The sequence below is a fragment of the Dictyostelium purpureum genome (genome assembly GCF_000190715.1).
Source record: "Dictyostelium purpureum unplaced genomic scaffold DICPUscaffold_402, whole genome shotgun sequence".
Taxonomy (NCBI): domain Eukaryota; phylum Evosea; class Eumycetozoa; order Dictyosteliales; family Dictyosteliaceae; genus Dictyostelium; species Dictyostelium purpureum.
Window position 1 is genome coordinate 1 of NW_003519738.1, and position 12,702 is coordinate 12,702.

At 24.8% G+C, this 12,702-nt stretch overlaps 6 protein-coding genes across 6 annotated transcripts; 4 read left to right on the top strand and 2 right to left on the bottom strand.

The window, feature by feature from the left end:
• The first annotated feature begins 4 nt into the window (after nucleotides 1-4).
• Nucleotides 5-2,918, top strand: DICPUDRAFT_50813 (uncharacterized protein). The gene is made up of 3 exons (XM_003293136.1): nucleotides 5-176; nucleotides 633-789; nucleotides 864-2,918. The coding sequence occupies exons 1-3, from the start codon at nucleotides 171-173 to the stop codon at nucleotides 2,816-2,818; spliced, it is 2,118 nt and encodes a 705-aa protein (XP_003293184.1). The 5' UTR covers nucleotides 5-170; the 3' UTR covers nucleotides 2,819-2,918.
• Nucleotides 2,919-3,016: 98 nt separating this feature from the next.
• On the bottom strand, nucleotides 3,017-5,740 carry DICPUDRAFT_41662 (uncharacterized protein; the record flags this gene model as incomplete). Its single annotated transcript, XM_003293141.1, has 2 exons — nucleotides 3,017-5,546; nucleotides 5,628-5,740. 2 exons carry the CDS (start codon nucleotides 5,738-5,740, stop codon nucleotides 3,017-3,019), a joined length of 2,643 nt encoding a protein of 880 aa, XP_003293189.1.
• Nucleotides 5,741-6,118: 378 nt separating this feature from the next.
• Nucleotides 6,119-7,017, top strand: DICPUDRAFT_83760 (uncharacterized protein; the record flags this gene model as incomplete). Its single annotated transcript, XM_003293137.1, has 3 exons — nucleotides 6,119-6,447; nucleotides 6,612-6,728; nucleotides 6,804-7,017. 3 exons carry the CDS (start codon nucleotides 6,119-6,121, stop codon nucleotides 7,015-7,017), a joined length of 660 nt encoding a protein of 219 aa, XP_003293185.1.
• A 1,419-nt stretch (nucleotides 7,018-8,436) lies between these two features.
• DICPUDRAFT_58337 (uncharacterized protein) lies at nucleotides 8,437-9,736 on the top strand (the record flags this gene model as incomplete). The annotated part of the gene is made up of 2 exons (XM_003293138.1): nucleotides 8,437-8,831; nucleotides 8,908-9,736. The coding sequence occupies 2 exons, from the start codon at nucleotides 8,437-8,439 to the stop codon at nucleotides 9,467-9,469; spliced, it is 957 nt and encodes a 318-aa protein (XP_003293186.1). The 3' UTR covers nucleotides 9,470-9,736.
• A 170-nt stretch (nucleotides 9,737-9,906) lies between these two features.
• DICPUDRAFT_83762 (uncharacterized protein) lies at nucleotides 9,907-10,443 on the bottom strand (the record flags this gene model as incomplete). Its single annotated transcript, XM_003293142.1, has 1 exon — nucleotides 9,907-10,443. One exon carries the CDS (start codon nucleotides 10,441-10,443, stop codon nucleotides 9,907-9,909), a length of 537 nt encoding a protein of 178 aa, XP_003293190.1.
• Nucleotides 10,444-10,731: 288 nt separating this feature from the next.
• DICPUDRAFT_83763 (uncharacterized protein) lies at nucleotides 10,732-12,699 on the top strand (the record flags this gene model as incomplete). Its single annotated transcript, XM_003293139.1, has 1 exon — nucleotides 10,732-12,699. The coding sequence occupies one exon, from the start codon at nucleotides 10,732-10,734 to the stop codon at nucleotides 12,697-12,699; it is 1,968 nt and encodes a 655-aa protein (XP_003293187.1).
• Between the last annotated feature and the right edge of the window lie 3 nt (nucleotides 12,700-12,702).

Here is a 12,702-nt window from a genome sequence, read left to right on the forward strand (position 1 = left end):
ATTTATTATTTATAAATCATTATATAATAATACTATTAATCCTATAGTACATATCTTTGTAATTTTATTACAATATTCACAACTTATAGTTTGTTTCTTTGTATTTTTAATAGTTTAAATAATAAAATAACAACTGATTTTATATAAGAAAAATATAAATTAGAGGTATTATGAATGTAAGTTTATTATTTAGACATTGTTTTTATAACAATGAGAATTTAATATTTTAATTAAAAAATAATTAAAAAAATTAAAAAATTATTACTATTATTTAGTTTTTTTTTTTTTTTAAAAAACATTATATTATTAAAAGATAAACTCTATTATATTTTTTAATATTACATTGTATTTTATTTTATTTCATTTTATTTTATTTTATTTTATTTTATTTTTTTTATTTTTTTATCTATTGTTTTTTTTTTTTAAAAAAAACTTTATTTGTAATTTGTTGTTATATTATTCTTTTATTTTCTATATTTTCAATATTATACTTTACTATGTTAAAAATAATAATAAAAATAAATATAATAGCAATAATTAATTAATAAAACCTTTCAAATTTATTTATTTTATCAAATCATTTATTTATTAAATACTTAATACTAATGTTACGTAAAATACCTTTTATAAAGAATAAAAATTCCAAAGATACCCCAAAGTTAAGTTTAAATAATGCAAATCTTAATAATATAAATAATATAAACCAACTACCATCATTCGATAGATTTAAAGAGCTATTAGGTAAACTGGAAAATGAATATAAAATACTATGGCTTGAAAATCAAGAGTGTAATTATTTATTATTTTAAATATTTTATTTAAATTGTTTTATTAACCTTTTTTTTTATTTTTTTATTATTTAGTAAAATCTAAAGTGGAATTGTTAACAAATAATAATAATAGCAATTTAATAAATAATCAGCATGCAACTTTAAATAATAGTTCGAACAATGTAATTGTAAATAATAGCAATAATAATAGTAACAATACTATAGCAAATAATAAAGAAAACCAAAGCAATAGTCCAAATATAAATAACAATAGCAGCAATACTGGAAAATCAACATTGGTATCAATAATATCATCAAATAAAAACTCAACAAATACAACAGCGATTAACACATCCAATATAAGCAGTACAACATCAAAAACAAATAATGGATTTCTAATTAGTGCTACAGGCAAAACCAAGTTACCGAAAATCAAAAAATCAAAATCTCAATCCAAACCAAAACAAACCAACCTATCTAAAAGAGATGGATCACATAAGTGGATTAGGGCAAAAGAATATTTAGGACATAAGGATGGAATTTGGGAAATAACAGGTTGTCCATGGGAAATTGTTTATTTTGGTACAGCTTCGACTGATAGAACCGCTAGAATTTGGACTGTTGATGGATCTAAATTACCAATGGTTTATACCGCACATACAGGCACAGTAAATTCAATTAGATTTCATCCTTTGGAAAGATATTTTTGTACTGCATCTGGAGATAAAACTATCCATATCGTAAAGTTACCCTCTGAAAGAGGCTCTCATGGTTATAGATCGCCTCAACAGCCTTCAATAAATATACAGCAACCACAATATACGTCACCAAACCAAATAAACTCTCATAATACTCCTGGGTCACCAGTAATGGGTAGATCTACAAACCCAATATCAGCTCCTACAAATAATATACCAATTACAAATATTCAACATAATATTGATAAATCGAAAACCAAATTATGGACCCCACTTTTAGAACGTCAATCCAATAATTTTACAACCCCCAATACAATGAATAGTAGTGGTGGTATTCCAATCAATACTTTTAATATCACTAATAATAATAACAATAATAGCAATAGCAAATCAAATAGTAAAACAAATAATTTTGATAATGATTTTGATATGGATTCAGAATCTTCAGATATGGAACAAACACAAACACCAACATTCAAACCTCCGCAATCACCAAGGGATTTTAAAATCTTAGATGATCATAAAGTACAACCTGTAGTAAATACCTTCCAACAACAACAACAACAACACCAACACCATCATCACCAATACCACCAACACCATCACCAACATCAACACCAACATCACCATCATCACCACCATAAAAAATCGACCCAACTACATACAAACGCAGAACAAACCCATACATTTATTAGATCCCCAATCATGGAATTAAAAGGTCACTCTAGTCCTGTAATTGGTGCGACCTGGGTGTCCTCAAATGTAATTGCATCATCAAGTTGGGATAATAGTATAAGATGGTGGAATACTGAAACTGGCAGAATGATTTCAAACTCAAATATTTGTAGTGATCTACTTTATAGAGTCACAAACATCACATCACAACCACTCGCAAGTAATCAATGTGTAACATCAAGTACCGATGGCATAGTTAGAATTTGGGATTTCCGTAGTAGTGTATCAGGATGTGTAGACTCAATCCAAGCATCACCCGAATCTATCAACAGTGCAATTTTTACACATGATGGTATTTCTATAATTTCAGGTGGTGAAGATAGATCAGTTAAAGTTTGGGATATCAGACAATCCAAATCCTATAAAACATCAATTCGTTGTCCATTTGGCATTAATAGATTATCAGTTTCGAGCCATGGCTCTATTGCAATTCCTCAAGATGATGGTAGAATTTCGGTTTACGATGTTAATGGTAATAGAAAGGGAAAAATGAGGGATCAATACAAATATGGTCATAAATTAATGGGTACCTCAACTTCATGGAGTTTTGACGATAGTGTTATTTATAGCGCTGGTATAGATAGAAAAGCAATTTCATGGGCTGAAAACTCTTAATTATCAATATGTATTTTTAAAACAAACCAATAAATAGAATATAATATAAAATATATAATATAAATATAGTTTTTATATTTAAAATAATTTTTATATTATTAAAACAATTTTTATAGTTTAAAACTTTTTTATTAATGTTAAAATTTAAAAAAGAAAATGATCCTTTTTTTGTTGTTATATTGTATACTTTATTTTTATTTAAAATTTACTATTTTTTATTTTTTCGTAATCTAAATTTGCCTTTTCTCTTAATTCATCAACATTCTTATCTTGTTCAGCATATTGTAAAACAAGATGACGACCATAAAAGTGAGAGCTTCCAAGAGCCTCCATAGCATTTTTGGCTTCTTCTTCGGTAAGGAATTCGACAAAACCAAAACCTCTGTGGCCGCCATTTGGTTTCTTTGGAATACGAACTGATTGGATTTCACCATAAGCAGCAAATAACTTTCTAATTTCTTTAGTAGTGGATTCGAATGGAAGATTTTTAATGATAATTTTAGATGATGGTTTGGATTTGGCATTTTGTGGTAAACTTGATCTCTTATTTTCTGGCATTTCTTTAGCTTTAACATTGACCTCGTTCTTATCTGAAAGTTTTAATGAAATTTCATGATCGTCAATAGTTGCACCATTTAATCTCTTTATACATTCATATGCACCTTGCTTTGATGAAAACTCTATAAAACCAAAACCACATGGTAATCTTTCTCCAGGTTTCTTTGGGTTTGGTTTGGTTGCAATATTTACTGAAATAAAATCTTTAAGTGATTTAAATTTACCTTCAAGGGTTTCATTTGAAGTTTTCCAATTCAAATTCTTAATAAATACAAATTGATGAGTTTCTTGGTTGGTTGATGAAGATTTGGTGTCCTTTTGTTTTGGTTGTTCTTTTGTATCTTTTGTTGATGTTTCTTTAGTTGATGTTTCTTTTGTTGATGTTTCTTTTGTTGATGTTTCTTTTCTTGATGAATCTGTTGTTTTGGCTGTTGCTTGTTTTGGTTTTGGATCTCTTGGTGGAGCTGGATTTTTAAATACACCTTCTGGTGCCCATTCTAAATACAATGGTACATGATGGAATTTGGTGTAAGCTAAATTTTTAAAACCAGATTTTGCTTCATTTGGATGAAGATATTCAATTAAAGCAATTGTACGGGCTGGTGCTAAAACTACACGAGCTAATTCACCAAACTTTGAAAACAATAGTTCCAATTCTTCTTCATCAGTTTTGAATGGGATGTTTTTAACTAAAAGAGTTGTATTACTACGCTTACTGCCTTTATTACCAATATCTGTAATGATTACACCTTGTTCCTCTAAAAACTTCTTTGTTTCGTTAATAACATGAGTTTCCATTAAGGTCATACGAACAGCTAAATCCACTTGATTTGGATCTAAAAGTTGACCTTGAGTCATTTTATAACGTTCAGCTAAAGATGAAACAATTGCATCACTTCTCATAAAGAGGGCATTCCAGTTATGAGTTGAGCCACTATTTGATTTTTGCTCTTTTTCTTTTTCTGATTTATATGATGAACCAGCAGATGCACCATCTAATACTGGTGTTTTAGCTGGAGCTTGCTTAGCTGGGAGTACATGAATAATTCTACCTTGAAAAACCTTTCCATCCATTTCGTTTAAAGCTGTAACTGCATTCTCTGGGATTAAATATAAAATAAATGCGATACCTATTGATTGTTTACTTTCATAGTTGATTGGAATATGAATTTCTGAAATTTTACCATATTTTGAAAAAACTTTTTCTAAATCCTCTTCTTTAGTTGTGTATGAAAGATTTCTAATAAAGATTCTACCGCTGTCACCGACATCTTCCTCCTCCTTTGTATAGTCGTGTTCATAATATTTAATTTCCTTAATTTTTTTATTATCTGGATTTTCCATTTTGATTTTATCTTCAATTTTCATTTTATTATCTTCATTTTCTTCATTTTCTTTATCTTCTTTATCTTTTTTATCTTCTTTATCGGAATCTTTTTCTTCTTCATCGTCTTCTTCATCGTCATCCTCTTCGTCATCGTCTTCTTCGTCACTATCTTTTTCTTTATCGCTATCCATTTTACTATCATCATTTGATCTAAACTTGCTTAACCAATCTAAATCTGAAACTGATTTATCATTTAATGATTTATCTTTTTTAACTATAATAGTTTCGCTTTCAGCCTTTTGTTTTTTAACTGGCATGTCCTCATAGAGATCCTCAGCATCACTGTCGTCATCTTCAAATACCAATAAATCTTTATTATTTGCTGCTTCAAGTTCAATCTTTCTTTTTGATTTCTTTTCTTCTTCTTGTGGTTCTTCTTTAGCAGCGCCTATATTACTGTTATCATCCCAAACTTTTGAGTTTGCTTTTTGTGCATGAAGTTTTTTAAACTCTTGATACTCTGGATCATTTTCTAACTCCATATCTAAACCGAATGATTGGTTTTTAACTTGTTTCTTCTTTTGTTTCTTTTCCAATTGCTCTTGTTTTCTCTTTAAATTCTTTAACTCTTTTTCTTTTTCTAATGTTTGAACTTTTCTATTTGCTGATGAACCTTCTGAGTATTTTGACCATGGTTGTTGTGCTTCAGAGTCACCTGCAAGTGTTGCAATTTCAACAACAATCTTTGATGTATCAATAAAAGTACCATTTAATGATAATGCATTCTTTGCAGAGTTTTCATTTGCAAAACCTATAAAACCAAATAATCTAGATTTACCGTCCCTAAAGAAAAAGAAAACATATTTTTAAATTAATATTTATTATTTAAATAAATACTATAAAACAATAAACTAAAAAACCTACTTTTTTATAATTTTGGCATCTGTTACAACACCAAATTTTTCGAAATGCTCTTTAAAACGTTTATCTGTTAAGTGCTTTGGTAACTGCTTAACACATATTCTAGTATTTGACATATTCGTGTTTTATTTATTTATTTATTTATTTGTTTGAATAAAAATTTAAAAAAAAGTAAAAAATTACTTTCGTCGGTTTTTATGAAAAAAAAAAAAAAAAAACATTTTTTTTTAATTTTATTTTTTTTTAAAATTTATTTTTATAATTTAATTTTATTTTCTTTTTTTTTTTCTTAAAACAATCAATTAAATGTTCATTTAATTTGATTAATAAATATATATATTTATATATTTATTAATCTAAATTTAAAATTGAAAAAAAAAAAAAAAAACCAAATTTTACTTTTTTTTTTTTTATTAATTTTTTTTTTTTTTTAATTTTTTTTTTTAATTTTTTCAAAAAATTATTTATAAAATAATAATATAATTAATAATAATATGGCTAATAGCATAATCAATAGTAATAGCCATAGTTTTACTTTATCTAAAAACTCAAGATATTCAATTTCAACAGGATACCTTGTATTGGGATTAATTATTTCGATATTGTTTATTATATTAAATAACAGTGGACTTTCAATTGTGGAATATCCTTTTATAAATGAAATACTGTATGGAACAATTATAGCATCAACACATTTAGGTTTTTCATTATTTGCATACCCAGGAAACCCATCAACCAAAATTAATAGATCGATTTTTGGACTTTTATCTGGTACTTTAATATTTTATATTATATTAATTTTATTTGGTGCACCATTTTTAAAGTAATTTTTAAACCAATCATCAATATGATATTCTGTTCTTTTTAACCATAATAACAATAATAACCATAATAACAATAATAACAAACTCACCTTACAATAATAATTTATCTTTAAATAAATATAATGAAACAACTTTATATTAACTTTTTATTATTTTTATATAGATCAGTTCATACAACATTTTTTTATGGATATTTATTATCTGCAATGTGTGTGGTGCCACCATCAATTTTGTTAGGTTCCAATCCACAAAATTGGAAAGAACTATTTTTAAATCAAAAGTAAGAATATTTATAATATAATAGGTATTATGTAAAATAAATTTTAATTTTTTTTTTACCAAATTGATATCACAGCCACAGCAATATAATCGAAACATGTTGTGTAATTGTAGTTGTATCAAGTTTACTCATGTCATGGGTTGGTGCTTTCCCAATTCCTTTAGATTGGGATAGACCATGGCAGGTTTGGCCAATTAGTTGCGTTTATTCTTCAATGTTTGGCCATATATTGGGTTTATTTATTTCGACAATTTATTCATTACTATATAAAGAAAAAAAAAGTAAATAAAAGTAAATAAAAGAATGAAAATAAAACTAAATTGTATAGAAAGAAAAAAGTAAAAATAAAAAAAATAACGACCACCCCTGTTTACCAAATTTATTTTTAGAAACTTGAATCACACAATCTCTGATATCACCAATTTGAATGAATTTACGTGATTCGTTATGAAATTTTTTTTTTTTAATTTAACATTAGCTTTAACAATTTCTAATTCAAAGGCACAGACTATCGGCAAATGGAATTAACGGTTCATTAAAATTTTATTTTTTTTTTTTATTTTAAATTTTTTTTTTAATTTTTTTTTTTAATTATTGGCAACATCTCTCGTTTTTTTTTTCACACATATAATTCTTTTTTTTTTTTTTTTTTTGTTTTTTTCATAAACTCAATTATCTCTTTTAATAGATATAAAAAAGTTTAGCGTAATTATCTTTTAATTTATTTATTTATTCATTCAATTATTTATATAAAAATTTTTTTTTTTTGTTTTTTTTTATTATTTTATTTTACAAATCCAAGTTCATTTTTCATTAATACCAAAATATATAAATACAATAATGTAAATTTGACAATATATCTAAAAATTTTTTCGAGATTATTTCATTTTTTTTTTACCTCAAATTCAACAATAATAATAATTTTTTATTTTTGAATCTAATAACCCCATATCGAATATTATTTTTTTATTTTTTTTTTTTTATTTTTAAATTTATTAATCTCAATTTAAATATTTTTTTTTTTATTTTTATTTTTTTATTTTTATTTTTAATATTAAATTTAAATTCACTTTTAAAAATTATTATTTTTATTTATAACTATAAACATAGTTTATATAAAAAACTTTAAAAAATTTCAATCTAAAAAAAAAAATATAAATCATTTTAATTAATTGGTAAATAATATAATAAAAATAATATAATAATAAATAATTGTGTGTATTATTTGTAAAATAAAGATACAATTTTTAGTTAAATTAAAATTTAATTATTTATTTTTTATATAAAAAATAAATTAAAAATAAAAAAAAAATTAAAAAAATATTTTTCAATTTTTTTTACGGTACTTGTGTGTAGTGCAATACGAACTTTTTTTTTTTGTATTGTGTTGTAGTGTTTGTTTTATTTGTATTCTATAATTTTTAAAAAAAATAAAATATAATTATAATAATCATTAGATTATAATAAAGTAAATAAACAGTAATAACAATAGTAATAATAAATAAAATAATTAAATTAAAAATATTTTTATAATTTATAATAAGAGCATATTTTTTAACATTAAATACTTTTTCTTTTTATTTTTTTTTTAAAAAATAATCTTTAATACCACCCAATAAAATATATACAGTAAATTATTTGGTTAAATAAATAATTTAAAAACAATAAATAATTAATATAAATCATAATAATATATAAAAAGAAAGAAATGGGTGATAGAATTAAAATTTTAACAGGTAATGCTCATCGTGAATTAGCATCAGAAATTTCAGATGATTTAAATCTTGCATTAGGTAAAGCTCATGTTGGCAAGTTTTCAAATGGTGAAACTAGTGTTATGATTAGCGAATCAATTCGTGATATGGATGTCTATATCATTCAACCAACTTGCAATCCAAATGTAAACGATAATTTAATGGAATTATTAATTATGGCTGATGCCATCAGAAGAGCTTCAGCTCACAGAATTACTGCAGTTATTCCATGTTTTGGTTATGCTCGTCAAGATAAAAAAGATAAATCAAGAGCCCCAATTACTGGTAAATTAGTTGCAAATCTTATCGAAACAGCAGGTATTGATAGAGTTATTACTATGGATTTACAGTAAGTTAACATTTTTCGATATATTATTATCACACTATAGTTATTACGATATTAATACGGTTTATTATCATTATAGCGCAAGCCAAATTCAAGGTTTCTTCAATATCCCAGTAGATAATTTATATGCCGAACCACAAATTATTAAATATATTAGAAAGAATATTCCAGGTGAAAAGGTTATTGTTTCACCAGATGCTGGTGGTGTCAAACGTGCCAAATCAATCTCTGATAAACTTGATGCCGATCTTGCCATTATCCACAAAGAACGTAAGAAGGCCAATGAAGTTTCAGGTATGATTTTAGTTGGTGATGTTAAAGATAAAGTTGCTTTAATCGTTGACGATATGGCAGATACTTGTGGAACTCTTGTTTCTGCATGTGAAATGCTCATTAGCAAAGGTGCCACTAAAGTCTATGCTTTAGTTACCCATGGTGTTCTCAGTGGTGATGCCATTAAAAAACTTAACGAATCTTCACTTACCGAATTAGTTATCACCAATACCATCCCACATGCTGAAAAAGCTGCCCAATGTCCAAAAATTAAAACCATCAACATCGCTCATACTCTTTCTGAAGCCATTAGAAGAACTCACCATGGTGAATCTATTTCATCATTATTCTCTGATGCAAACAAATAAGGGAAATCAAATCATTTTCTATATATATAAAATATAAATATAACAAATAATATACTTTAATAATAATAATAATAATAATAATACATTATAACAATAATAATAATAATAATAACAATAATAATATACTTTTTTTTTTCTTTATTTCTTTCTTTTTTTTTTTTATTTTTATTTTATACACAATAATTTTAAAAATAATAATAGTAGCAATAATAACAATATCCATTTAAAAAAATTTTCAATTATATAATTAATTATATATATTTTTCTAAAAAAAAAAAAAATAAATAATTTAAATTTTTTTCATATGAAAAAAATAGTTTAAAACTTTATAAAAAAATAGTTTTAACTTTAAAAAACAAATAATAATTGTATATTGTTTAAAATTTATAATGTATTATGTATTATGTATTATATATTATATAGCTTTATTTTAATCTTTAAAAGGGATTTTCTCTTCTCCTTCTACCTTCTTCGAAATTTTTTTGATAATGTTTTATGATGATGTCCAAACAACCTAAACCAAAAACAAATCCGGTTAAAATAAAAATTGATTTTGATATAGCCACTAAAGGAGCTCTTTTTTCCATTTTTTTTAATTGATCGCCATCAATAGTTTTGATTCCAATAGTTACTGCTCTTGGAACATATGTATTATTTGTAATGAATAGGCCTCTTCTTGAACTAATATTGTTTAATGCTAAAACTTCTTTAAACTTTGCAACATCTTTTAATGGGACTGGGGTACTGTCATAACACTTGCACTCCACATAGGTTTTAAAAAATATACCATACATTAAATCTATCTCTGAGATATTACCATGACCATCTTTTAATATTACATTCTTTTTTACATTAAAGCATAATCTTTTATTTAACATTCTTTCAACTCTTTCTTCAAATCTCATACCTTTCAATTTGTTTTTATTTTTGCTAAATAATGATGTTGATTTTCTTTTTATTGCCCCCCATATCATTTTATATCTATTTTTTATATATTATTTGTATATTAATATTTAATTATAAAGGTGAAGTTGTTTTTTTTAAATTTAAGTTTTAAAATTTAAAATGATTGGAACAATTATTTGAAAATAAATTTAAACAAAAAAAAAAAAAAAAAAAAAAAAAAAAAAAAAAAAAATTAAATTTAAAATTAAAAAATTTAAAAAATTAAAAAAAAATAATTAGTTTTTAGTTTCTTTTTTAAAAATTATTTATTTATTTTATTTTTCAAAAGAAAAAGAGAAAGAGATAATTTCAATAATATGATAAAAGGCAATAGAAACTTATTGTTTATATATTCAAATAAAAATTATACAACAATAAATAAAAATATAAAATTTAAACCACAAAACTCTAATTTTTCATTACAAACACCACAACAATTACATAATAATTTTTCAAAAAATTTATTGTTTAATAGTTTTCTAAATAATAATAAAAACAACAGTTATAATATTGGTAGTGTTAATAATATTAATAATACTAATAAAACCTTCTCCAAAAAATTTTATTGTACACAATCATCAAGTAATAATAATGATAAAAGTAATAAATTAATTTTAAAAAAGTTTTTTTTAAAAGTTCACCCAGATATATTTTATCAATTTCCCAAAATAAAAAATAATAACGATGAATCATTAAGGCTTTTTTTGGGGTTCTTAGGAGAAGTCAAATCTGAAAAGATTTTAAAAAAAGAATATAATCTTAAATTTTATTACCAAGATGAAAATTTATATGCGAATGAAGACGAGGTACCATCAGTATCAGTACAATTCGATGTCGAAAGATCAGCCTCATCAGATTCATTCGAGAATCTAGTTTATTTACTCCGTGATGCTCAAATTCAAATAAAATCATTATTTAAACAAATGGGAATAAAAGAAGAGTTTATATTGCATCATTTAATCACTGAAAGCGCAAATGGTATCGAAGAGGAAAGTTTATTGGATTTTATCAAAAACATTTCATTTGTTGCTCGAGAACAACAAAACTCATTTACTGAACAGGAAAGAGAAATTGATTTGATGTACACTTATTTTTACATGGAGCATAAAGTTAGAGTATTGTTTCAAGATCACGACTTCCCGCTCAAAAATAGAAAGGATCATTTAAAGAAATTAGAAAAAATTTTAAATAAAATAGCGCCAAGAAAAGAATCGAATCACAATGTAATTCAGGAAATATTTGATAAATCAAATTATAGTCGAAATGAAAATCAAATGTATACTTCTTATAGATCAAATTTTAATAATAATCAACATCATAACCAAAATAACAATCAGTCCAACGATGAGGACTTGAATGATACCAATAATAGTGGTGGCTTTGGTAGTAGGGTCAGTAACCAGCAACAATTGTTTTCAGAGTTTGGTGTATTTGGTGGAAAGAATAAGGCTAATTTTGCAGGATGGGAACATATTAAATCTGGTTATATTACACCAGAATCAAATCCGAAATCAGACGAATGTAATTTACGTGACAGGTTAGAAGGGGTCTCTATAGTATTTTCAAAAAGCTTAAATAGTGGTGTAGATTCAGAGGGTAGATTGATATTAAACTCTAACAAAAAACCATCAGAATGGAGCAAAACTTTAAAAACATTTAAACCTTCCCAAATTGTTACAAATATACAAAAATGTAAGCAAAGAAAGTCTCAAGAAAAAGAGCTTTCAAAGGCTTTAAAGATAGGATCTCTTTATACAGACTACGATTACCAAAATTCCCAAGCATATTTAGAGTTTTTAGATAAATTATTCACTCAGTTTAAACAGTTCCTTATGGAAAATAACGGTTTTAACAGTGCAACCAACTCATTAGACGAAGTTAATATTAAGGTTATTAAAGAAGAACAAAGCAATACAATCGAGCCATGGAAATTTAATTCAAAACTTGCAGGAATATATATACCATTAACATCAAATTATAAAGAAATTTCAGATTTTTTACAATCTAATCATGCTCAAATAAAAAAGGAAATGGAGCGTCATAGAATCAATATGAGAAATTTAGCACAATTGGAATTAATTGTTAAAAGACAATTCAGATTAGCAAGATTGAAAAAGATAGATGATACAATTGGTATGAATGAAATGGTAATTTGCCTAAAGAGATTAATAATCAATAATACACCATTCTTACCATACCTTTATGGTATGAAGTTAATAGTTGGTTACGAAAATAAAATTAATTTTGATGGTTCAATCATTATTAAATGGGATTTCGATGTATAAAAA